Raw genomic sequence first — 23,893 nt, 5'->3', positions numbered from 1 at the left:
AATTATTTTTCATAATTTTATTTATGAATATAAAGTTGTTTAAAATTTAATTTAATAAATTATTTAAACTTTTTTTACCTCCCTTTAAGATCTACACCAAACAGTCCATGTGCTCTACTTAATTAGCCTTTCCAAAACTATTACCGATATTTCCACCCCTTCTCATTACCCCAAAACAAAGCGACAATCTTCTGTGGGGGCCACATAATTCCATGAATTAAAACGCGGGTTAAAAATGAGGACAGCGATACGACTCCGCAGAAGAAGGAACCGCGGACCGCGGGGGGGTCCATGGCACGTGAGAGCACCGCTCTCTAGACGTGACGTGACGCGACGCACGTGACAGGAACCGGAAGCGCGTGGTTCGTGGGCTGTAATCAAGCTGGCGCCGTCGTGGGTACATGTGCGGGTAAACCAGCAAAAGCCATGGCGGCGGGCCCGCCTACGCCGCGGGACCCGCCACCGCTCCCAATGATTAGTTTTGACGCAAAAGAGAGATTCTTTAATCCATCAGGGGTCCCCAGCCCGTATACTTCGACATGTACCACCACCGCGTGGGACCCACCTCTGACCGCCGGGCGGGTGAACTATGCATGCACGTCGACGTCGTGACCATTTATTTTTTTAAAAAAAGCGGTCCAGTCGTAAATTTTCTATCAACTGAAATTGACCGGCCACCCGGTTCGGCAAGATTTTTTCATCTGCAATCCGTTGGCTTTGAAGGTTCTCCAAAAATGTGTGTGTGTATATAATTTTATTTTATTTTTATTTGAAAATACTTTTATATTAATATTTGTTTAAAAAAAAAAAGAAAGAGTGAAATGGAAGGAAACGGTGGGAAGGAGTGGAATGGAAGTTAATTAAATGAACCGGGTGGTGGAGGGGAGGCATCATTATTACAAGAAAACCAAAACCACTATCGGTTGTGAGGTCACTTTACCCATTAGTAGCATTGCTCTTTTCCACTTCAACCCCTAATTTATTATTTACTATTATATATTCTATTTCTTATTCAACACACTTCGTAAATAATTAAATTTTTTTATTCTTAATACTATAACTCAACTCCTAAATTCTAAAAGAAAATTTTTTAATGATTTAACTGTAAGTAAAAAATAATTTAAAAAATAAAAAATAATACTATTTCTGTTTCGAATATCCGGAATCTTCTGTTGTACATTGCATGTGCAGAATCAGACGCACAAGATATCAGAATCCTATATAATAATAATAATAATAATAATAATAATAATAATAATAATAATAATCAAGAATTAGAAGAGATTCATATCTAATAAAATATCATATCCGAATACATTTCTAATATCCTCTTTATGTAATATGCACATTTCTATAAATTTTTTCACAATTCAACTTACTTTCATCAAAGAAATTACGATTATGTGTTCTCCATATAAGGTGAATCAAAAAGTAAGATACTTGACCTTCGTCAGTAGCCGATCCACCTATATAGTATTGCTCATAGATCCGAAGTGTATGTTGGTAGGTAGACATTTCCTGTCCCATGTGAAGTCAATCTTTGATCCTCCTTCATAAATATGTGATAAATGGACATCTAAAGAATAGATACTTTTATGTTTTTCGCATTTGTTTATAATAAAAAGTACACTATCGATACTTCAGATAATCTTGCTATCACTAGTTGAAAGATATTTCCATACCACCATACAAATCGTAACATGCATGACTGGATTAAATTTAAAGCTTCCACACCGTTCTCACCTAGTGTTTCTTAATGTCGGTCTGTTAAAAAAAATCATAGGCCTTGACTATTCCACCATTCTGTTCAAATTAATCCGTCATCCTCTACGCAACATCCGCTAGGGATTCATCAACCAATAGGATGAAATTTTGAATATATAGTAGCCGCTTGATTAGTGGGGAATAATCCGTTGTATATAATTATTTATATATTTTTTCCTAGGTCTCTAAGTAGTAAAAATAACACATATGTAATCAAAATTATTTTAGATTTATCAAATATTATATGGTTAATTAATTAATTAGTCGTTAATGTTAATCCACGTGATTTGTAGGGAAAAGTACTATGGGCATCCATGCATGGGATTTCAAGCATTATTTGGATTAAAATGTTAAACGAGGAACAAAGTTTTCAAGTCGCGTCCTTAAATTAGCTAAATTACATTTTGAACCTCCGAAATTTTTGTTGACCTAAAAAACCATTAAATATTAGATGGTGATCGTGCGAGTCTACCGCATGAACATTACAGTATCATGCACGCCACTCATTAACTTAATCTCGATGGCTTTAATATAAAATATTATTTATTGGGTAGTTTAGTAAAAACAATTTGTTAATTTGTACCATCGAAATCTGATGTTTCTCATCTTTGAGTATTTGGTTGTGCGGTACAGATCTCTATCCCACCAATATAACGAATCAAAATAGGTCCACGTACAATATAGACTTGAAATTTACTTGGATGTAATTTACCATCCATTATTAGATATTTGAAATTTTTAACAAGTGACTTATTTACTACAAGATTTGTATATTGCTATACAGGGGCGGATCCAGGATTTCATATTTGGGGGGCCATATAATGAAAACGATATACTTATTTGAACAAAAGAATTGCCCAAAGATACATATCAAGGACCTAAGTACAAACTTAATCACTTAAATAATTATATAAAAAAATAAAGAATAAATAAATTAACATTTATAATCCTTAGCACAAAAACCTAACATAACATAATATAATCATTACATAAAAAAAAAGAATAACCTCAATTCTTACAAAAGAGTAAAAAAATGAAGTATATGGATCTAGCTTCAAAGCTATTTTCACTAAAGTTTTTATATCGGCATGATCAATATCAAATTCCTCTTTTTTCCTTTCAGACATACAGTACAAGTATCATTCTGTTGTCTACAGAAATCTAAAGAAAATTTACCTCCAGATAACAACAGTAAGATAGAAGTGTAATCCAAACCAAGAAACATTCTCTTAAAAATAAAGACTATAGACTAATAGACAGTAAATTAAAGTCTACATTATCTGCAGTTCCTTGAAAAAAAAACCAATGAGACAAATTCCTGCATAAAGATATATGAATATATAATGGTGGTAAATGTGAGAAAGGCTCAAAGGTAGCAACTGGACAAGAACAAGCACCTGGACAGAGTACCTGAGGCCTTATCGGCGTTTCTCTTTTTCCTTGTGATCGACACCCACCAATCTCTCTGATTCGATGATCAAACCACCCAAGCCCTGGAAAGTGGAAGCCAAAAAAGAACTCAAATCACAGCCCGAAAAACCCTAGAGATCAAGCTATTCGGCTGAAACTCACCCGATTTACTTCTTCTCTTCGACTCTTCCGGTCTGCCCTTCACGCCACTGCCGCCGCCGATTGACCATGTTACCGGCACTGCCCAATCCACCCTTCACTCACCGGCGTCCTCAGCCACCTTGCAGATCGCCAGCAATCCAAGCTGAAGTTGTTGCCGCCGCGCCCGACGAAGACACGAAGAAGACGGAGGCGCGATCGGGACCCAACGAAGGCAGACTCGCGATTTCTAGGTTTCCTTATCGGCTTATCGGGTTGGTTTAGGATCCAATAGATCAACAACCCATTAACCCTAAAACCTATTAACCAGTAACCCTAAGGGTTTAATCTAAACACATTAAAGATTCAACTTGGGCTGGGGGGCCAGACCCCCGGGCCCCTTAATACATCCGCCCCTGTTGCTATATTGATGAAACAAAATTGTCAACACTGAGGGGAACAAAGTTGTATCATGAAGAACAATAAAAAATTTATTAGAATGAAAAATTATTATCTCATCTCCACAACAATCAATGTGAACAAAAAGTGAAAAGAATCATCCACTTAAAAAGAATTACAAATCAATTGTTTGATGCATTTGTTAATACAAAAAATATGACAAAATCATACATATAAATAGGACCATTTATTATTGTACCTACAAATGTATTTAGGATATATCATAAGGGTGGTCGACTAATTGGTTGAAAAGATACTGTACCTCGAAAAAGAAAGGTACAAGAAAAAAGAATAAAAAATTCTAGAAAAAACAATTTCAGATGATATAGTAAGAGAAATCAAGAAATCAAATGTGGATAATATTGTTAATGAAGAATTAAAGTTACATGAAAATAATAAGATTTCCATAAACTATTTGATATCTAGTAAAATATGGGATTGAAACAAAACAACCATTGATATTTTTACTCTCAATATGGCCCTTGACATCGTGTAAGATGCTAAAGATCCCGAACCATAATTTGTCAAAGATTATAAAGAAAGAAATGATTGGCTAAAATGAAAGGCGATATATAGGTTGAGTTAGAATCTCTAGAGAAACGTAAAGTTTTTGGGTTCATAGTGCAAACACCTAAAGATGTAATCTCAGTAGGATATAAATGAGTATTTATATGAAAAAAAAATGAAAAGGGTGAAATTGTGAGATACAAAGCCAGACTTGTAATCCAAGGGTTTTCACAATGATCTGATTATGAGAAAACATATTCACCCGTGATGGATGTCACTACTTTTTGATTTTTGATTAGTTTAGTTGTATTAGAAAAATTGGACATGCGACTTATCAATATGGTCATTACATATCTATATGGTTCACTTGATAGTGATATATATATACATGAAAATCCCTGAAGGATTCAAACCACCAGAAGCAAATAATACAACCCCCAAAACTATGTTCTCAATAAAATTACAAAAATTGTTATATAGATTAAAGCAATCAGGGTGTTGGGTTGCAAAGGTGCAAACATAGTCCCACATCTAAAACACATGGGAAAGATCATGGGTTTAAAAGGATGGAAAGTATCTCCATTGGAATGAGGCCTTTTGGGAAGAGCCCAAGAACAAAACCATGAGGGCTTAAGCCCAAAGTGGACAATATCATGCTATTGTGGAGATACATACATTCTTTTGGACCCAACAATTGGTATCAGAGCGAGGCCGCTCTTCACCGGACTAACCGCCGGATGAGCCATGATCCGGATCTAACCATGTGGGTTGAACCTTAAAAACAAAGGAAGTAGGGGCTCCCGTGTTTGAATCAAGAGGACCAGACACCGGGCAGGAAGTCCTAGTAGGTCGGGTAGACCGAGGGGCATGAAGTCCTGGTTGCGGCTGGGCAGGAAGTCCTAGTAGGTCGGGTAGACCGAGGGGCATGAAGTCCTGGTTGCGACTGGGCAGGAAGTCCTAGTAGGTCAGGGTGGACCGAGGGGCAGGAAGTCCTGGTGGGTCGAAGATTCAGACATCAAACGGAGGCTTTCCGTTTGAGGGGGGTCTGTGGTCCTTTGTTTGAGGAGGGGATTGTTGGGTTGCAAAGGTGCAAACATAGTCCCACATCTAAAACACATGGGAAAGATCATGGGTTTAAAAGGATGGAAAGTATCTCCATTGGAATGAAGCCTTTTGGGAAGAGCCCAAGAACAAAACCATGAGGGCTTAGGCCCAAAGTGGACAATATCATGCTATTGTGGAGATACATACATTCTTTTGGACCCAACAGGGTGCATATGGTACAATCGACTATGTGAATACTTATTATAAGAAAATTATACAAATAATGCTATTTGTCCCTATATTTTTACAAAAAAGATAGAAAAATATTTTACAATCGTGACAGTATATGTTAATGATCTAAATCTTATAGGGACTCCCAAAGAGTTCAACAAGACTGTCAAAGTGAATTTGAGATGAAAAACTTAGGAAAGATAAAATTTAATCTTCGATTGTAAATTAAACATTTACCAGAATGAATATTTGTTCATCAATCCTTGTACAGGAAAAAGATATTAAACGTTTGTATTTGGATAAAACACATCCATTGCCTTCGCCAATGGTTGTTCGATATTTTCATTCACTCGAAGATGGGAAAAATATCATTGGTCCAGAAGTACCATAACTTAGTGTAATTAGTGCATTATCATATCTCGTCATTGCACTCACCCAAATATTGTATTGTCTATGAACCTTCTAGCAAGATATAACTATTCTCCAACCCAAAGACATTGGAATGATGTAAAGAACATATTTCATTACCTTAGTGGTACAACTGACATGAGATTATTTTATTCAATAAGTTCAAATTCATCTTTAGTAAAATATACAGATGTAGGTTTTCTTTCAGATCCACATAAAACTAGATCTCAAATATGTTATATGTTTACATAAGGAGACACTCTATATCATGGATGTGAGCAAAATAAACTTTAACAAGGGTATCATCAAATCACTACATTGTATATTATGGTTCTATTTCCATTTCACAAAGCAACCTCCTGATCCCATTTCTTGATAATAAATACATCATCGATAAACATATAACGTTCTTCCAGACCTTCGCTTCTATGATACAATAAATCTCGAGTACTGTAAGACTTCAAACTCAGTTCTCAAGTTCTCTTTGACTCTGACTTCAATTCCTGAACACTAAGTGACTCCAAACTCGAGAATAATTCTCGAGCACTAAATGACTTTAAATCTAGTTCCCGAGTGCTTTCTAATTCCAACTTCAATTCTTGAGCACTAAATGACGCCGAATTTAATTCCCGAGCAATACATGACTTCGAACTTGATTCCTGGATGCTCTTTGGCTCTGACTCCGATTCCTAGGTATTTGCCGATGAGGCCTAAACACTGTCTAATCTCATTTCTTATCGCCTTAAATCAGCTGGTTGATCCATGACAATTGTAGATTATTATAGAATATATATATTAGAATAATATTCACTTGATTTAAAAATGAGTCATGCATTAAATATGGTGTAGTGGTAATATAATAAGAACTATAATTCACCCCTGGAGCATGGTTGAATTGGTTACTACAGGACAGACTTATTGAAGTGGATAAGAATTGAATCACCCTCCTCCTTAGTGGTCAACTATATATTCTTAATTTATCTTTTCACAGATGATCGTGTTATCAATCATGTGGAACTGTTGGAGTGATAGATTTCACGATAATGCTCAAATGATTTGATCTTTAAATGGGCCAATATTGTATAGGTTGACTAAGTATGATAATTAGAGACTGTATTTACTCTGTAATTATAATAATATAGTCAGAGTCTACGCTTGCACAGTGGTAGTATAGGGACAGCTAGCAATTAGCCCTCACCAACCTGTGGGCCCCTCGAATTAGACCAACAAATCACACTGACTCATGTCTCATGTGATGTCAGCTGAAGAGGAAGCTCTGCATTCTGCAGCATCAATCTCATGGTGGTGGTGCTGCTTCTGCCGCTGCCGCTTCTGCTGCTGGTGGTGGTGGCGCTGCTGCTGCTGCTGGTGGTGGTAGTATAATAGTGGTGTTGTGGAGCCATCACTGCTCTCTCGTTCCTTCTCCCTACTCCTCCCTTTCAGCCGCCTCCGCTTCGCCCCCTTCTCCTCTTTCTTCCTCCACCCATCCATCTCCCTGCAAGACTCCGACGCCCACCACCTCCCTCGCTTCTCCGCTCGGTGAGGGCGTCGGCGCTGTCGTTCGACTTCATCTCTCTGCTCTTTCTCGCGTCAAAAATTCGATCTTGCTTTCTTAGCGGCGTCGATGAATTAATGGAGTTGTTGATGCAGAGATGATGAGGGAGGAGATGGAGGATGGCGTGGGCCATCTGTTCGACCACATCGACGACTTGCTCGACTTCCCCGGCGACGACGACGACGACGACGTGCTCGGGCTGGCGCAGGAGCCGCTTCTTCTTCTTCCTCCGCTGCCGGTTCCCGTCGTCGACGAGATTTTAGGCGGCGGCGAGGACGAGAAGAAGGCCGAGGCCGGCTTGGGTATGGAGGAGGACAAGCTCGTCCCGGTAAAGTTTGGATCTTGGCGCAGTATTTGATTTGATTGCAGGAAATTTGGGTGAATTTCTTTGGGGAATTGGGATTTTTTTGATTTGAGGAATTGTTGAAATGGCAGTGCGACGAGCTCGACATCGAGCAACTGGAATGGATGTCCAAATTCATCGAAGATTCTGAATCCTTCTCGCTCGGCCTCCCGGCCGGCGGCGCCGACAAAAGCGTCGGTGGGCGTTGTTGCTTCCGCACCTCGAGTCCGGTCTCTGTTCTCGAAGCTAACATCAACGGCAGCGGAGGCGGAGGCGGCGATTCGGACACCACCGCGTCAGCTTCGTCCTCCTCGTCGACTTCGGCTTCCTACTCCATCGGCGAAAAGAAGGAAGGGAGGGCGATGCCGCTGCCGCTGCCGCCGACGCTCAGCCCACCGGAGCAGCCTGAGGTCCCGGTGGTCCCCGGCCGCACTCGCAGCAAGCGCGCCCGCCCGGCCACCTTCTCTCCCCACCCGCTCGTCGTCATAACCTGCCTCCCGCCGCCCGCCTCAGACCCGGAGAGCTTAGGCGAGTCGTCTCCCCCAGCACCGACGCCGCCTCTCAAGAAAAAGAACAAAAAGAAGAACCCGTACGCCGACGAGACAGAATCGCCGCCGCCGCCGCCGCCGCCTTCGGGGGCGCGGAAATGCGCGCACTGCGAAATCCAGAAGACGCCGCAGTGGAGAGCGGGCCCGATGGGGCCCAAGACGCTCTGCAACGCCTGCGGCGTCCGCTACAAGTCCGGCCGGCTCTTCCCCGAGTACCGCCCCGCCTCCAGCCCCACCTTCGTCCCCTCCGTCCACTCCAACTCCCACAGGAAGGTCGTCGAGATGCGCATCAAGGCCACCCAAACCGCCGGCGCCGACGGATGCGATCTCCTCGACTACATCCGGCGCCAGCGCGACTGAATCCGACCAACAATTCTCGCCGCGGACGACCCTGAAAATTTCCTTCTTGCCCGCGCCATGTTCCAGTAACTTGCTCTGTTTTTCTGAAATTCATATTTATTTATTTTATTACTTCTCATGAATTTTTCAAAAAACCCCTTCAATTTTTGTACAGAGGAAGTAGTGTGAGGGAGTAGAAGATGACATTATGCAATGCGAGGCAATTAGTTCTTAAAATTGTTTTAGTTTAGAAGCGAGTAAAGGAGGGGGAGAGTCTAGTTTGGTTGTTTAACATTTGGTGTATTGAATTCTTTATGATTATTATTATTATTTTATTTTTGAAATTTATCAAGTTGATTTTGAAATTGAATGATTGATGTTAGTATTTACTTTTTTTAATATTTTTTTCTACTTGGTGTTATTTTAAGTTTGCATGGGCATGTGATTAGAGTGAGATTGGTGAGCATGACATGACCATGATTGTTCTATATGATCTAAATGACATCTCTTGCAACCTAACATTATTTTATTTACAAGATTAAATTTCAACCGCATCGATTATATCTTGAACGAATGATTGTGTTCATATAAGATGTTTTGATATATTTGATAAAAATATTTTTAATTAAGTTTTTACTTTGTGTTAATTATATTTTAATGAAATTTAAGTTGCAGACTTTGTAGTTTATAATGAAAGATGACATATGGAGCAAGCTACGAGTCGTGCTTCTGAGGGAGTAAGGACTTCATGGAAGATGAATTCTTAAAAGAGAGTGAATTATGAGAGATTGTGTGATTTATAATTCATGAGGTCACACTTTTGAGTTAGATACAAAGTATATGAATCTTTATCTTTGGAACAAAATGCATGGAAAGGGAAAAAAAATACACCTAAAAATTGATGTAAAAACCCTATCTATAGGAAGAGCCAACACTGGAACAAAATGACCACTAGAAATGTTGGAAAGGACAACCATTGTCATAAACAAGCAGATTCGAAATATGATAAACCCGAATCGACAAAAAATAGATTATGAAAAATGATTAAGCATTCAATTCAATATGCTGAACTGATGAAATGATTTGTACGAGAACTTACTCATCTGTGTCCACCTTCACATGGTTGCTGAGGACCGTGTGAAACCGTTAGAGTGACGGATTCTATTTTTTATTGTAATGAGGACCATAGCTGCCCATGCCGTTCATCGGGTTGCCGCCGAACCCAGATCTGGAGGAGCTCAAGTTGCCTCCGTATCCAACCATTGGCATTCCCATGCCGGCACCAACAGGAGGCATTGGTCCAATTCCCATGCCAGCACCACCCATCATGCCCGTCATAGGATTTGTAGGAGCCAACAGAGCACCAGAGTGGCCAATGCCGGAGCCAGCTCCCATGGCCTTGCCCATGGTAACGGTGGATACTAGTGCTTCAGTAATCTTCTTCTCTTCTCTTCTCTTCTCTCCTTCCGATTAATAGAGTCAAAGTCGATACCAATGTCTGCATGAGGATTAGTTTTAGCTGCAAAAGGTGTCAAAAGAATCAGAATGAAATTCATATATCATGAGCTTATTGCTTCGTAACCACTTAATATGCGAGATGGAAAACTTTACCTGCACTATATCCGTACATAAATTGCATATTTCATCAAGTCTTATGCATCAATTCTTAAAACCATATCTATTCCTCCAATCGTAATAGAATTTCAGTAAAAAAGGGAAAAACTAATACTAGATTAGATATTCACCTCCTGATATGTCCAGATTGACCAAACCTCGACACAATGTGTCAGCCCAGACCCTCAATTTGCTCTCAAATGTCTCCTCGGATGGAGCATTTTTCACAGGGGGTAAAACGGGTGTAGGAGCAAGAATATCCATGGTTGGCACGGCTGTAGGAGCAAGAATATCCATGGTTTGGCTGTGATACAGGAGATTGCGTGGTTGAAATTGCTGGACTTGTGTAGGAATTTTGTTGACTATCCAATAGAGGATTGTAAGAAATGCCAAAGGACAGATCAAAATTGAAGCCTGTGATTCCAGTTTGGGGAGCTACAGGAGGACAATATTCAGTATCTCCAGTGGAACTCGAAGAATGGAAGGAAGTGCCAGTTCCAAAGTTCTGTTCCTGGCCAAAAGAATGTTGGGCAGCTATAAAGGGAGGATCTTCGAATGGATTGGAACCAGGCTGCAGAAAAATGTTGAGAAGGCAAGAACCATTATCACCAAAGCGCAAAGCAGATGACTAGTGTAGATCATAAACAAAGACAAGCAACTGGCTTTTGCAGTTTTAACTTGATGATAAAGTTCTCTTTATCAAAACTTTATACACACTTTTGACCCAAGCAGGTAGTATTTTTACTACATTTAGAACTAATAGTGGAATTATGCTACCAAATAGATATAAAAACTAACCTGAGCAAATACATCAGTTGCCGTGAGAATTAGCAGTTGGCCAAAGCCAGTGGATACATATCTGATGCAGACGAAGGTCCAAAAATGCAGACTACCAGCAACAGGTGGGTCAGCTGATTGGGAGACAAAGCTGGGTCATCAATCATTGTAAAATACAGTAACACTAGAAACAGCGTGAAGAGAAATCATTTTTACTAGTTGAGATAGTCAATGGACTAATATCAATATCCTTCTATAACAACTTTGCATCATCTTATCATTGTAATACCCTTCCATTTATGATGTTTGTACGAGTGTTTAATGTAGAATAGGGGCAGTAGTGTTTGCGCTAGTGGTGATTGAGGTGGATGATGTTCTGGAAAAATGGAATACGAGAAGCAGTTGATATAAATAATGTGTGGTAGAATTGCAGTGTGTAATGGAATTGCAGAAGTTGCAATTCTTACTTGATACTGATACGGATGAACCACGAGGATCAAACTCATCAAAACCATTGTTCTTATCTTGGTTTGTTGAAAAAAATTCATCGCCCGGAGGATGGTCAAAACCTTGGTTTGTACTCCTTGCAGGAAAACTAACTGTCATGGAACAAGGTGCAGATCCTCAGTTTGTACTTTCTGATAGAGATTTTGAATTAGGAGCAGAAGGTCAAGAAACTTTTGGTGCAGCTGTTACAAGATCATCACCATTTCTACAAATAAAACTTGTTTTTATCAACGTAGGCTCATGCAGGTAGCGCAAAAACCATTATAATTCGAATAATACTATGCAAATGAACCTGTCATCGTGGACATAATTTTGGAAATCTCTTGTAGTTTCTTCATAGCTCAGGGGTGCACCGACACTCACATCAGAAACTCTGGTGCATAACAAGGCCATTTGAGCTACCAATATGGATGCAGACAATTAAAACCAAATATAAAGTGTTGTGAGATATAGAAGAATTTACCTTTTGCTCTATACCTGGAACCTTCAGAACTTTCTTGTTCACCTCTCTTTTATTGTGAAAACATGAGAATGCTGTTAGTGCAGCGGAAGCAGTTCGTGGATCGTTAAAGTGGAGGGGTGAATAGCGACCTGCAATTTCACACGACATTTTTCTCCAACGCAAACACCTATCAGCTCAAATTCAGTATCCAAAGCTCCCAAACCCTGATCAATTGCTGATAAAGATCTAGCTAGAGTGCAATTGCATTTGGAGAATACGGGAGGCATTTTACAATCCACCGACTCAACAAGAGAAACACAGATCAGGTGCTTATAGATCCAACAACTAAAGCCAACTCCAATCCTCAAACACGTCGACTTCAATGCCGCAGCAGAAGGTTTGAAAAAACAAAATGTGAAGTCAAAGAGAAATGGAATCGAACAAACCAGGGGAGGCAAGGATCTAGGCGAGCCAGATCCGGCCGAGAGGCGAGAACAGCGATCCAAACCGAAGAAAACACCGTAGGAGAGGATCCCCTCCGCGATCCGCCTACGAGGTCAAGGGCTTCTCAATCTCACTTCCTCGTCGATTGGAAATGCAAGGAGGACTTGGTGGAGGAGGAGGAGGAGGAGGCGGCGGCGGAGGTGGTGGTGGTGGCGGCGGCGAGGGGAGAAAAGGTTGGAAAAGGACGAATAAAAAGAAGAGGGGACGACGTCGGAGGACGGACCGGAGTAACGGAGGTGAAATTTGACCGACGCGTGTCGGTTGCCCCGTGTTTCGGGCAGTTAACGTACACTTAGCGTCTCGCAGATTTTCCATTTCACCGGGATACCGGTCTGTCTCGGTGGTGGGGAGTCGATCGTGTGATAATAAAATGATTCATTTTATTTATTTTTATTTCAGCGTTATTAAAAATATTTTATCAAATTAGTTAAAATTATTTAAATGTAATTAATATGATTATATTCCTGCTACAATTTGAGTATCAATTAATATCAGTGACTGTCATAATATTTTAATTATGAATTTGATAATATTGAAATAATTTTAATAAAATTTAAATAATTTTAATTAAATCAATAATAAATTTTTTAATATAAAAATATTGTATAGATTTTTTAATTAAATTAGATTAATTTATTTGTATACATTATAATATCTCTGCCCGTGATAAATTCACTGCCGTGCCCCATCTCAAACCAGAGTAAAAGAGAAGAATTGCATTAGATTATCGATCAATATTAAATTAAGATAAATATTAAATAAATAAATCTATTAAACTATTATATTAATATTAAATTGTTCATCAGAAAATTATAAACATATTTAATAGGCAGAAAAACATTCTAAATAAATAAATAAATTTATATTATCAAATTTAATAATCAATCAATCAAATTTAACATATAAAAATTTTAAATAATTAAATAAATTTGAATTGAAAATTTGATAACATCTAAACAAACAAAACTCAAGTCAATCATAAATCAAAATTAAATTCATTTAAAAAAAACTTAAATCAAGCATAAATCATCATTTCAATAACTTAATTAATTTACGTCTAAACAAATACATCCATCAGATTAGACTAGCAACCATTCAGACTCTACAATGTCTCCTAAATGCATAAAAAGATCACAACAAACTTGAGAAAGTCGATATATGGAGTTGTTTAATCATCGTCGTTGATGGTCTCCTCTAACGAAGCTGCAAGGAACTCAGCGAGGCTGGACTTGGAATCCAATTTATGCCTAATCTCAGTTTCCGGCATTTTGATCTTCTTCCCAGATACTGATTCTGGAAGCCAATATCCCGGGCCACTCATCGGCTCCAATATGTCTCCGACCACCGGTTCCATGTCGCGCCACGGGTCTTCAAGCATGGACTTGCGGAAGTAACTCGCAATATCATCTCGTGTAGAAACTCTGCCATTGAATCTTTGTCCTCTACCTCCGATGGCTCTTGAACCTGAGCCACCACTGTATTGCCCACCCCTGCCTCTTCCGAAATTGGAATATGGACTGCTAGTTCGGGCGTTGCTTAACTGATTCCCTCCTGGGCTGAAATGAGGGCTTCCGACAAAGCTACCCGAAGGGTGTGCCTGGAAGCCATGCCCAGAGGAACCACCAGATGTATTCCAGGAAGCTAGACCAGTGACAGGGGATCCTTGATGCCCTGACAAGGGACTCTGGGATTGGATAGGGCTTCTCCAGGAACTATTGTGAGAAACTCGTGACGGCGTTCGGAAAGAGCTAGATTCTGATGAGTGGGGCATCTGATGATAAGCAGGGTAACTGCTATCCACATACGTATTCCTCATTCCTATTAGAGCTCGACAAACATAAGAATGATTTAGCTTAATACAAAAGAAGGGTGTAATATTGAAGTAATTGAAATCAACAGCACAGTCGAGCAGCGGATGAATATTGATCGACTTTGGGGCCACACATAGGCAGGGGACCAACTTATTTTCATTTTTCAAAATGAGCAAACAAAATTGCTTTCATAATTTATACTCAGAAAGAAAGTGATCGAATCAAAAAGACCAAACAAAATTGCTTTCATAATTTATACTCAGAAAGAAAGTGATCGAATCAAAAAGACCAACCTTCAGTGAAAACACATAACTAAATTAACTGTGAAATTGCAGGAAAACTAGATTCAGAGATTCAGAACATGAGAAGGGAATCTGAGAACTCAACAACAAATCCTGTACCAAATTCATCTGATCAACATACTGAAATCATAGCTTTTACTTTTCAAGATAAGGAGCAATCTGACAATTTCATATCATAAGACAAGAAATCCATTTCCAACAATGTTTCTTTCTGTATAAGATCATGTGCCAGTTTCCTAGAGGAAGAGTTCAATGGAAGACTTGTTCAGAAAAATAAGACACAGCATGAGAACTTCCAACAATAATAAGAGCAGTCCATGACCTACCATATTATGCTTGGTCAAGATGATAAAATGCTAGAGTATACCAGAAAGTGGATAAAAAAGGAAAAGTTATTTGTAGTTTACAAAGGCAATGAAAGAACTTTTAACTAAATTCATCTGTTCAAGATACTGAATGCCAGTAATTTACTCATAGAAAAAGAATAAAAGTTCCAAGGAAAAGTTGTTCAGAACGAAGGCAATATGGGTAGTTCTGATTATGCCTACTCCTGTGCCAAATGCATGGTGGCATCACTGAAAATCTTAAATGCCAACATTTAATCTAAATGAGAAGAAAATTCAAATGGAAAAAACATGACTTCATCATCATCATCATCAAGCTGTGTTGTCCCAAGTATTGACGTTAATCTTATCCCTCCATTGCTATACAAGGCAATTACAAGTGTTTATTTAATAGTTTCTTTCACCTCCCTCTACTACTTACACTTACCACTCTAATAAATTCAGGCCTTTTAATTATAAAAACTATCAGTAGCTTTTAAACATGTCAACACCCTCTCAATGGATTTCCTCTCAATTTTTCATCACATATTGAAGTTACACCTAATTGCTCTCAAACATTAAAAAGAAATGAAGATAACTTGTGCAAGAGAAATTCTTCTATACGAGTGTATTGTTAAAATGCAGCAAGGAACACCTGACTAGGCATGCATGAGAAGATGAGGTCTACGTAGCTTTACACCATTCCAGGTAGAGACTATGAACCCAGTGATGCATAAGCAAAGAAAAGCAAGAACCTCGGCATTAAAATGGGGCCTAAGTGCCATGTAGCTTCTTCTGCCTTTAACAACACTGGTCTATGCAAAGTGGAAGACAAAGCTGGGGATAACAGAAGAAGGCTCTAGACTAAGGAGGAAGAGATAGGAGATAGGAAAGAAGAAGAAGGTTCATTCTCAATCTGGAAGCTAAGAAGTATGGACTCAAACGGGATGGTCTGCCCTGAAAATAGAGGAGAAAAGGGAGAGAAAAAGAGTGCGGCTATGTCAAATGCTTATGTAGTTACAAAAAATTGTTTAATCATGAGCGACACTTTGGTTCTAACTTCTAAAGAACAAGGAGTATGAATAAAATCTTGAATTACATCAAGAATACCGCGACAAGCATTCTAATTCATGTGTCGCGTGAGAGTAAGAAAAAGCTGGCATCTTTCAGAAAATGAACCCAAAAAAATTCGGCCTTTACACCCCAAAAACAAGGTAAAAGCCAAAAATAAGAGGAATTAGGGATTACCATAAGGGAAAGATGGCGAAGGCGGCGGAGTTGGGCGGCGAGGGGCAAAGGGGCTGAACCCTCCGGATGCATCCGCGCCTCTCATCCGCTTGGAGTCCGAGAAGGCCGACGTGGGGTCCGTGTAGAAGTCGAACCTGGGGGCAGGCGGCGGGGTCTCGAGTTCCGGAGGATCGGCGAACCGCGGCAGCGGCAGCAGCGATGGAGACGGAGAAGGCAGCTGGCCAGTTGAGAATGAAGAGGAGTGGGACGGTTGATGGGGGGCGACGGCCCGAGCGGCCTCCAAGCGCATAGCCTGAAGCTTCTCCTTCCTCTTCGCCGACTCCTCCATGGCGGAAACCTCGACGAAGCCTAACGGGCCGAATCGAAACAAGCCATCGCCAGGGTTTGGGCTCAAAAATAATACTCAGGTTTCGTTCGACCTTTTGCAATTTTCTGAAATTGGAGGGCTGAACTATCAAATCTCTTCCGTAGAAAATAGAAATCGACGTATTTTTAAAAATACTGGAAACTCAATGGGTTAATCAACAAATTTGTACGTTTACGTGCGTATATTCTTTTCTATATAAATAAAAAATACACTCATTTGGTTTTTTTTTCTTTAATATTTTGACATACGCTCTCTTCAAAAAATGGTGCCGAATATTTAATTATTTAATAAATTAAGAATAAATGCATCCTTTTAAATATTTGAAAGGATGTCATTTTATTTTTAAAATATTAAAAGTGCATCCTATTTTTTATTTTTTTGAAAAAGACATCCTATTTTATTATTGAGTTATGTACGATTATTCAAATATATATTATTCTATATTATTTAGTACTATTATTTTTTAAAATAAATCTCTTATTTAATTTTTAAATTTATCAGACGCATCATAATAATTACCGAATCATAACTATTACGTACAATATGAATGTTAAGTAAGCACGCACCATAAAAAATATTCATATTATAACAGTTATGATTTTATAATTGATATAATAAATATTTAACATGTTCAAAAATATCCATATTGTATTAGTTATGATTTCATAACTGCTACAACGTCATTTAACTTTGTTCATCTACCATTTATATTATTTTCATAGCTGTTATAATATAAATATTTTTAAATAAGTTAAGTATGCGTCATAATAACTACTAAATTGTAATTATTATTATAATATAAATATTATATATATATATATTTATCTAATATTTATATTGTAACAGTTATAATTTATACTACAACGTGAAATTAAAATTTAAAATTTAATACCAACAAAATAATAATATCTTGTCAATCATGTTAAATGGGCGGATCAATAATACAGAGGTAAAACACTTACAAAATTAATTAAAATTTTAAATTTAATCAATTTATATATATATATATATAAATTATATTTTAAATTTATCTATTGATAAATAAGGTGAAATCCATATACTTAAGATTATTTTAAAAAATAACAATTCTATTCAATCGATCTGTTTTAATTTAATATGAGTCGTGTCTTCCATGATCATCGGAGATTGGATAATAGAAGATTTGACCCATGGATCATGCCCCAAGTTTAGGAATAAATAATTTAATTATAATAGAGGAGAAAAGGGAGAGAAAAACTACGGATAACTTCAGCACATTATAACAACTAAGCACGTTATAGCACATTATAGCATCTACTAAATAACTTCTGCACATTATAACAACTATCGGTAATTGTTACAATAATACGAGATCAAAAAGTATTTTCAAGATAAATCATTAGTGATGAGTGCCTATTTGATTTTTGTCTAATATCAAATACCCTTATATCCACACAAGTATGAATTTCAAGGAAATTTTTATTTGAGTTCTCGAAAAACCTAACAAATTTCACCCGACACACGAATTACCGCTAACGATAAGAATCAACGTTAACATTCACCCAAACATCGTGCCAAAAAAGTGGTAGCAAATGTCAAAATTGAAGACAAGCTTTAAAGCACTCGAACATGAGTCTTTATCGTCGTTGCAAGTATCGTAGTGAGGTTCAAAACTATTTTGACATCCTCCATGAAACAAGAGTTCAATACTAGATGTTTTAACCAAAAACATAGGCAATATTTACGAGCAATATTCGAAGCTTTAATACACAGTCGATCAACGGCATCAATACTACATATAACTCACAAACGTGATGATCTACCAAATTAACTACTTAGCAAAAAGGAGTAATTTTCATTATCTGATTCTGAAGCCAAAAAACAATACCAATGATCCAAACTCCAAAGAAAACTCGATCGGTTGCCTCTCCTCCTACTATATTCATCCTCTCTTCTTCTATATGCTCCTTCTCCCCTTCACATAAAGCCTCGATATGGTTCCGGGGGACTTCTTCGTATCAATCCACTCACCTTCTGGTACGATAAGTCTCGGTGCTGCATTTTGAGTTCGACTAACTTAAGATACATCAGTGATTGGTGTTGAAACCCATTCTACTCAATTGTGATAAAGAATTGAGAGCGAGAGCAAAGAGTTGCAGCTGACCTTTCCATTAAGAATTCATATACTAAGACCAGTTGCATCAGAGATCTTCATGATTCTAAGTCTCTTCGCTGTTTCCACAAACATTCTGAATTTCATGAAGTTAAACCGATAAGCGTGAAGAACCAACAAGTGATTAACAAAACAAAAGATATGACAGATGTTAACTAACGAAGGTGGTCTGGTTCAGAACTATAAGCTGAGAAATTTATGCCATTGGTGCTTAACAAAAAGCAGGTAGGTTAGCTAAACTTCCATTGAGGTATTGATAGAAGGAAAGCCTACCCCCATGGAACATCTCCGACCAGCATCCAGTCCCCGTCTTTGTCTTCGTAGGTAAGAGCGAACTCAGATGAGCTATCCAACAAGTTCATAGCCTTTGCCCCATCTGAATTGAACCCAGCAACCAAATTACAACTCCATCAAACACCCCGAACATTACTACTTTACTAGTTATCAATGAAGATAAAGATAAACTTTAAAAATGATAAACACAAGCTATTGAAACACTAATATAAACTCTGCATCCAAAATCTTTCATATGTGAATAACTATGCAATGGCATATGAAGTCACAATTTTACAAACTTACCAAATGAGGTTAGAAGGTTGGTAGCCATGGTGGGTTTCTGAAACATGAGCTCAAGAGAAACTGCAAGAGCTTCATAAGAGTGATGGGCGTTGAGATCCACCTTCCTACCAATAGGATCACCATCCATCTTAACTTTAACAAACATTGAATTTCTCATTTCCGTTCTTCTGCCTCCTTGATCCTTGCGGCTCTGGTCCTTACTGACACTTTTCTTGATAGCTACAGCAGTAGTCTCAGGTGTATGCTCTTTGGATTGGTTGAACAAGCTGTTCATCCTAAATGCCCTGATAGGTGGCCACCCCACCACCATCTGACTGCTCCAACATCAATTTAGCAAGTATCAATGTCAAGTCGAAGAAAAGCAAACCCCTTTACAGATTATCAATACAACATCAGCTGAAAAGACAAGGTAAAGATAAAGTTCATATCATTATTCGTTGGGTACCAAATCCTTTACAAATAGTATTCTCTTCTTTTCTAGTCCAATTCTAACATTACTGAGATAGAATCAAGGCGTACTTTAGTGTCATTTACTGTTCTAAACAATGGAGGAAAAGAAAAAGAACTATTTTTAGGCATTGGAGTGACGATGAGAATAAAAGGAAGGAGAAAGAATCGCCACGAAGCAAGAAACCTAACGGTGAAGTTAGATCGACAAAAATGTGGAGGAACGGCTGAATCTAACCTGGGAGGCTGAGGAGACCCAGCGACATCCGGGGAAGCCGACTCGGCCGATCGCTTTGTTCCGGTTCCTACGCCGCTCAGGTTGGTGACGGAGGACGACGAGACGGAGGAGGCGGAAGGGGACCTCGGGGAAGCAAGCGACGCCAGGGAGGGAAGGTCCTTCGCCGTCAGGATATGTAAGCACGGACTCCACCGAACCGGCGGCGGGTTCCACTTCCTAGCCGCCCCCAGCGTCAACCCTAGCTCCAATCCCTCATCATCTCGATCACTCTCCCCTTCCTCCCCCTCGGCCACTCCCGCCGCGACGTCATCCTCCACCGCCACATCCCGTTCCGCCGCCTTCGATACAGAGGAAACCGACGCAGGCGACGCTGCGCCCCCGCCGCAACGGCGATCCCCTTCCATCGTCTCTCTCTCTCTCTCTCTCTCTCTCTCTCTCTCTCTCCGCCTCGTCGAAGCCGGAACGATCAGTACAGGGAAGTAACCGGGACTCGTTATATGCCAAGGTGCGAGACAGCAACGGGTACACCCGTCAATCCCCACCCCGTGCTTTCCGGGCCCCACGGAACTCGCTCCGCGGTGCGCAATCCGGGTTCGAATCAAAACCGTGCCGATGCGGCATCACCCTGACCGTTTTTTCGTTCTCTTTTCCCATTCTTTTTTTTTTTGCCTCAATCCCCTACCCCTGACCAAATCACGAAACACCATACCGACCACACAAATTCCACGACGTCCTCTTCCTTCCCCGGGGCCCACACAAAACTCACGAAGAAAACCCTGTCTGGAAGCACTCAGTCGACGGGAAATCACGAAATCCCATTAATTTGGTCGGTTGGACCACCCGAGCAATAGCCGGGCAGGAGCTGCCCGCTTTTTTGAGATGCGGATTAATTAGATGGGGGGACTAAGAGCAGGATTAAGGGCTAATGAAGGCGATGTGAGAGGTGGTTGGGTTGTTTCGTGTGGGCCCCCTTGTGATTCGCAATAGATTTAAGTTAGCGGGGGAGACAGGATTTGTGCAGGGGAGATGCTTTTCTGGGAAATCATGGCACCGTTGCTGCCTTTGGCCAACTGTTATATTCTTAGTGTTTCTTTGATTTAGCCCTTCGGATACAATTGAATTGGTTACGGATGAAACAAATTTATTAAAGTAAATAAGAATCAAATTTTAATAAAATTAAAGTAATATTTTCCTCCAACGTAGTCAAAAAATGCAGCTTCTCGATTTACTTCCTCATAGATGATCGTGGAACCGATCATGTGGGACCAGTGACGGATTTCACCTTTTGAAATTGAATATGACGAAACAGATTTATTAAAGTGGGCAAGAGTCGAATCTCGACGAAGCTGAAGCAATCAAGCAATGTCTTCCTCCATTGTAGCGCTTTTCAATTACCTCCTCATAGATGGTCGTGAAACCGACTATGTGGGACCGCTGAGGTAGCAGATTTCATCTTTTGTTAAAGTGTTTATTTGATTTAAGTTGATTTGGATATATATATATATATATTTTTTGAATCTTTGTGTAATCGAGATAATACCTTTTCTTGTCGTGATCAACTGTAGTTTTTCGATTTACCTCTTTATAGATGGTCGTGGGATCGACTATGTGGGACCGTTGAAGTGGTGAATTTTACTGTTAGTTGAAGAAGATATATTTTTAATAATTAAAATATTTAAAATTTACTTTGATTAATTTTAAAGATAAATGAAATAAATTTTGGTAGGCCCCTTTTAAGTTTCAACTAAAAATAAAAATAAAAATAAAAATAAAATAAAATGATAAAATAAATTGTGGGGGCTGAAATAAATATTTTTGGTAGAAAAAGGGGCGTGATGTCTATTCAAGCACATTCTTTGCCCTAATCATTCTCTTGCCACTGCCGGAGGAATAATAATTTGACAAAACCCTAAACCAGGCAACCTTAACAATGATTCATTGGCCCACCAACAACAAAACTCTTAATTGCAACCCTTTTCTTTGTCTCCCTCAACGAGTAAATCAAACTAAAATAAAATAAATTAAATTGAATTGAAGACAAATAAATAAATAAATGGTTTAAGGGGTGCACGTTGATATTCATCTTTTTTTTTAAAAATAAAATTATGTTGCTAGTTTTTCAAAGACTGGGTCGAGTCAGGTCGATTCGACTACTCGAGGATTGGAATGACCGAAACCGACTTAGTTGCAATTAGTTAATTTATGAAACTAGGTTCCAACTTTGATCCGGTTCAACTGGGCTAAGATACATGGCTCAACATTTTGGATCGCTGAAATAAATATTATGGAAAATTTGAGAATTGAACGTTAACACTTAATATAGGGCCCAACAATATTCTAATGGGCCGTGATTTGGAATAGGGCCGCGAATAAATTTTTTCGAAGTAAACTATTTTTTTAAAAAAAAATTGACTGAAAAGAAAATTGATGTACAAGATTATTTAATCGAGCTCATTAATTTCGGGATGGAAAGTCCGGTACCATATTTCGTCTATAAAATAAATTTAAGAAGCATGGTAGCTCCCGTGACTCGTCATAGGTGTGTCATGTATAAGAATTGAACTCTAGTTGTTTGAGAAAGAATGCACTCTTTTTCTAACCACTACACCAAACTCTGGTATTCTTAAATATATATATATATAATTTAGGTATCTAATTCTTTAGATATACTGCACGACGGTATCCTGCCCGACTCGTGCGTGATCGATTCCCGCCGTCCACGGCCGAATCGCGTGAAACCGCAGCCGTCCGTTTATCGTGATTGCGCAGTGTTTCTCCTCGGACCTTCGCCGCTTCTCAGCCACTGTTCACCGCCGTCCGGCCACCTCCGGCCGCCGGACCGGGCTCGTTGGAACCGCAACTCGACGGCGGTCCGGAGGTGGCCAGAGTCCGACCCCGATTCGGCCGGAATCTGGCTGAATTCCGGCCAAAACCGGCTAACAGACACTGTTGGGCGATTTCGGCCGGAATTCGGCCGAATCGGGGCAAGACTCCGGTCGCGGTCGACGCGCCCGGCGAATTCCGGCGAAATCGCCCAACAGACTCTGTTGGCCGGTTTCGGCCGGAATCCGGGCGGATTCCAACGAAAATCACCGCCAGAACCGTCTGCTCTGTTTCGGCCGGAATTCCGGCCGGATTCCGACCCAATCCGGCCGGAATCCGATGCCGGTGTGTGCGCCATCGAGTTGCGCTTCCAACGAGCCCGGGATGGCGGCCGGCGGTGACCGGACGGCGACGAACGGCGGCGATGAACGGCGAAAGGTCGGCTGATCGCGCAGCGGGGTCGCACGGGGGCGTCGGGCAGGATATCAGACCTGTCCAATTCTTATCCCACTAGCTATACGGCTCCACGGCCAACAGTTAACGTCTCAGATTTTTCATTTTATTTGGGGGAAAAATGTCCTACAATATGTCATAGTTAGAATTCAAATAGTGAATGCTTGGGTAAACCATTGAGCACTTTGTCGTTGCATTATTACCCAAGGGGAGATGTACAAAATTATTCAAATTGTGAGAGGATCATCTAATAAAACTAGACAAAGATATATATTTAGGTTGAATGCTACCTACAATCTTGTTATAGACTAATAATTATCCAAATAAATAATATATATACATAGAAAAATGATGGCAACTCGTAAAGGTGACCGACCCAGTCCAAGAATCTAGATATCCAATTCTTACGATTTAATTAATTATAAAGGTGATCGATCTGATCACATGGAAGTTTCCCATCGGCAATTAAGATAATCCGAAAAATGTGCGGCTCCACAACCAACAGTTAACAACTTGGATTTTTCCTTCCAATAGAAAAAATGTTTTGTAGCATGTCATAG

At 39.5% G+C, this 23,893-nt stretch overlaps 3 protein-coding genes and 1 long non-coding RNA gene across 7 annotated transcripts; 1 reads left to right on the top strand and 3 right to left on the bottom strand.

Annotated features, from left to right (window-relative positions):
• Positions 1-7,108: 7,108 nt before the first annotated feature.
• On the top strand, positions 7,109-8,855 carry LOC141829281 (uncharacterized). 2 transcript variants are annotated; one of them, XM_074716718.1, is made up of 3 exons: positions 7,109-7,500; positions 7,612-7,844; positions 7,952-8,855. In XM_074716718.1, exons 2-3 carry the CDS (start codon positions 7,614-7,616, stop codon positions 8,765-8,767), a joined length of 1,047 nt encoding a protein of 348 aa, XP_074572819.1. In that variant the 5' UTR covers positions 7,109-7,500; positions 7,612-7,613; the 3' UTR covers positions 8,768-8,855. The 2 variants fall into 2 exon arrangements, with proteins under 2 accessions (XP_074572819.1, XP_074572820.1); XM_074716719.1 differs by having other exon boundaries at positions 7,109-7,844.
• A 2,343-nt stretch (positions 8,856-11,198) lies between these two features.
• Positions 11,199-12,215, bottom strand: LOC141828902 (uncharacterized). Its single transcript, XR_012601854.1, has 4 exons — positions 12,108-12,215; positions 11,937-12,017; positions 11,707-11,849; positions 11,199-11,271 (listed from the first exon to the last, which is right to left on the bottom strand). It is a non-coding gene; the product is annotated as an uncharacterized LOC141828902 (long non-coding RNA).
• Positions 12,216-13,640: 1,425 nt separating this feature from the next.
• On the bottom strand, positions 13,641-16,621 carry LOC141829650 (protein SICKLE-like). The gene is made up of 2 exons (XM_074717172.1): positions 16,275-16,621; positions 13,641-14,408 (listed from the first exon to the last, which is right to left on the bottom strand). The coding sequence occupies exons 1-2, from the start codon at positions 16,600-16,602 to the stop codon at positions 13,759-13,761; spliced, it is 978 nt and encodes a 325-aa protein (XP_074573273.1). The 5' UTR covers positions 16,603-16,621; the 3' UTR covers positions 13,641-13,758.
• Positions 16,622-18,385: 1,764 nt separating this feature from the next.
• LOC141829556 (auxin-responsive protein IAA11) lies at positions 18,386-20,461 on the bottom strand. Of its 3 annotated transcripts, none has more exons than XM_074717060.1 (5): positions 20,058-20,461; positions 19,373-19,686; positions 19,067-19,169; positions 18,785-18,869; positions 18,386-18,692 (listed from the first exon to the last, which is right to left on the bottom strand). In XM_074717060.1, the coding sequence occupies exons 1-4, from the start codon at positions 20,459-20,461 to the stop codon at positions 18,800-18,802; spliced, it is 891 nt and encodes a 296-aa protein (XP_074573161.1). In that variant the 3' UTR covers positions 18,386-18,692; positions 18,785-18,799. The 3 variants fall into 3 exon arrangements, with proteins under 3 accessions (XP_074573161.1, XP_074573160.1, XP_074573162.1); XM_074717059.1 differs by having other exon boundaries at positions 18,386-18,675; XM_074717061.1 differs by lacking the exon at positions 19,067-19,169 and having other exon boundaries at positions 18,386-18,675.
• Between the last annotated feature and the right edge of the window lie 3,432 nt (positions 20,462-23,893).

The sequence above is a fragment of the Curcuma longa genome, chromosome 5 (assembly GCF_044706935.1).
Source record: "Curcuma longa cultivar G26 ecotype Majalengka, Jawa Barat chromosome 5, ITB_CL_G26_1.1, whole genome shotgun sequence".
NCBI classification, from domain to species: Eukaryota; Viridiplantae; Streptophyta; class Magnoliopsida; order Zingiberales; family Zingiberaceae; genus Curcuma; species Curcuma longa.
The sequence above is the reverse complement of the archived record's forward strand: the minus strand, read 5'-3'. Positions and strand labels throughout refer to the sequence as shown.

Excerpts from the sequence above, each read along its gene's own strand:
- LOC141829281 (XM_074716718.1), top strand. The coding sequence starts at position 7,614 with ATGATGAGGGAGGAGATGGAGGATGGCGTGGGCCATCTGTTCGACCAC. Across the intron at positions 7,845-7,951 it reads AGGAGGACAAGCTCGTCCCG|TGCGACGAGCTCGACATCGA; the intron begins GTAAAGTTTGGA and ends TTGAAATGGCAG.
- LOC141829650 (XM_074717172.1), bottom strand. The coding sequence starts at position 16,602 with ATGGAGGAGTCGGCGAAGAGGAAGGAGAAGCTTCAGGCTATGCGCTTG. Across the intron at positions 14,409-16,274 it reads TTCGCCATCTTTCCCTTATG|GAATGAGGAATACGTATGTG; the intron begins GTAATCCCTAAT and ends GAGCTCTAATAG.
- LOC141829556 (XM_074717060.1), bottom strand. The coding sequence starts at position 20,461 with ATGGAAGGGGATCGCCGTTGCGGCGGGGGCGCAGCGTCGCCTGCGTCG. Across the intron at positions 19,687-20,057 it reads GGGTCTCCTCAGCCTCCCAG|TCAGATGGTGGTGGGGTGGC; the intron begins GTTAGATTCAGC and ends ATGTTGGAGCAG. Across the intron at positions 19,170-19,372 it reads CAACCTTCTAACCTCATTTG|ATGGGGCAAAGGCTATGAAC; the intron begins GTAAGTTTGTAA and ends GGTTCAATTCAG.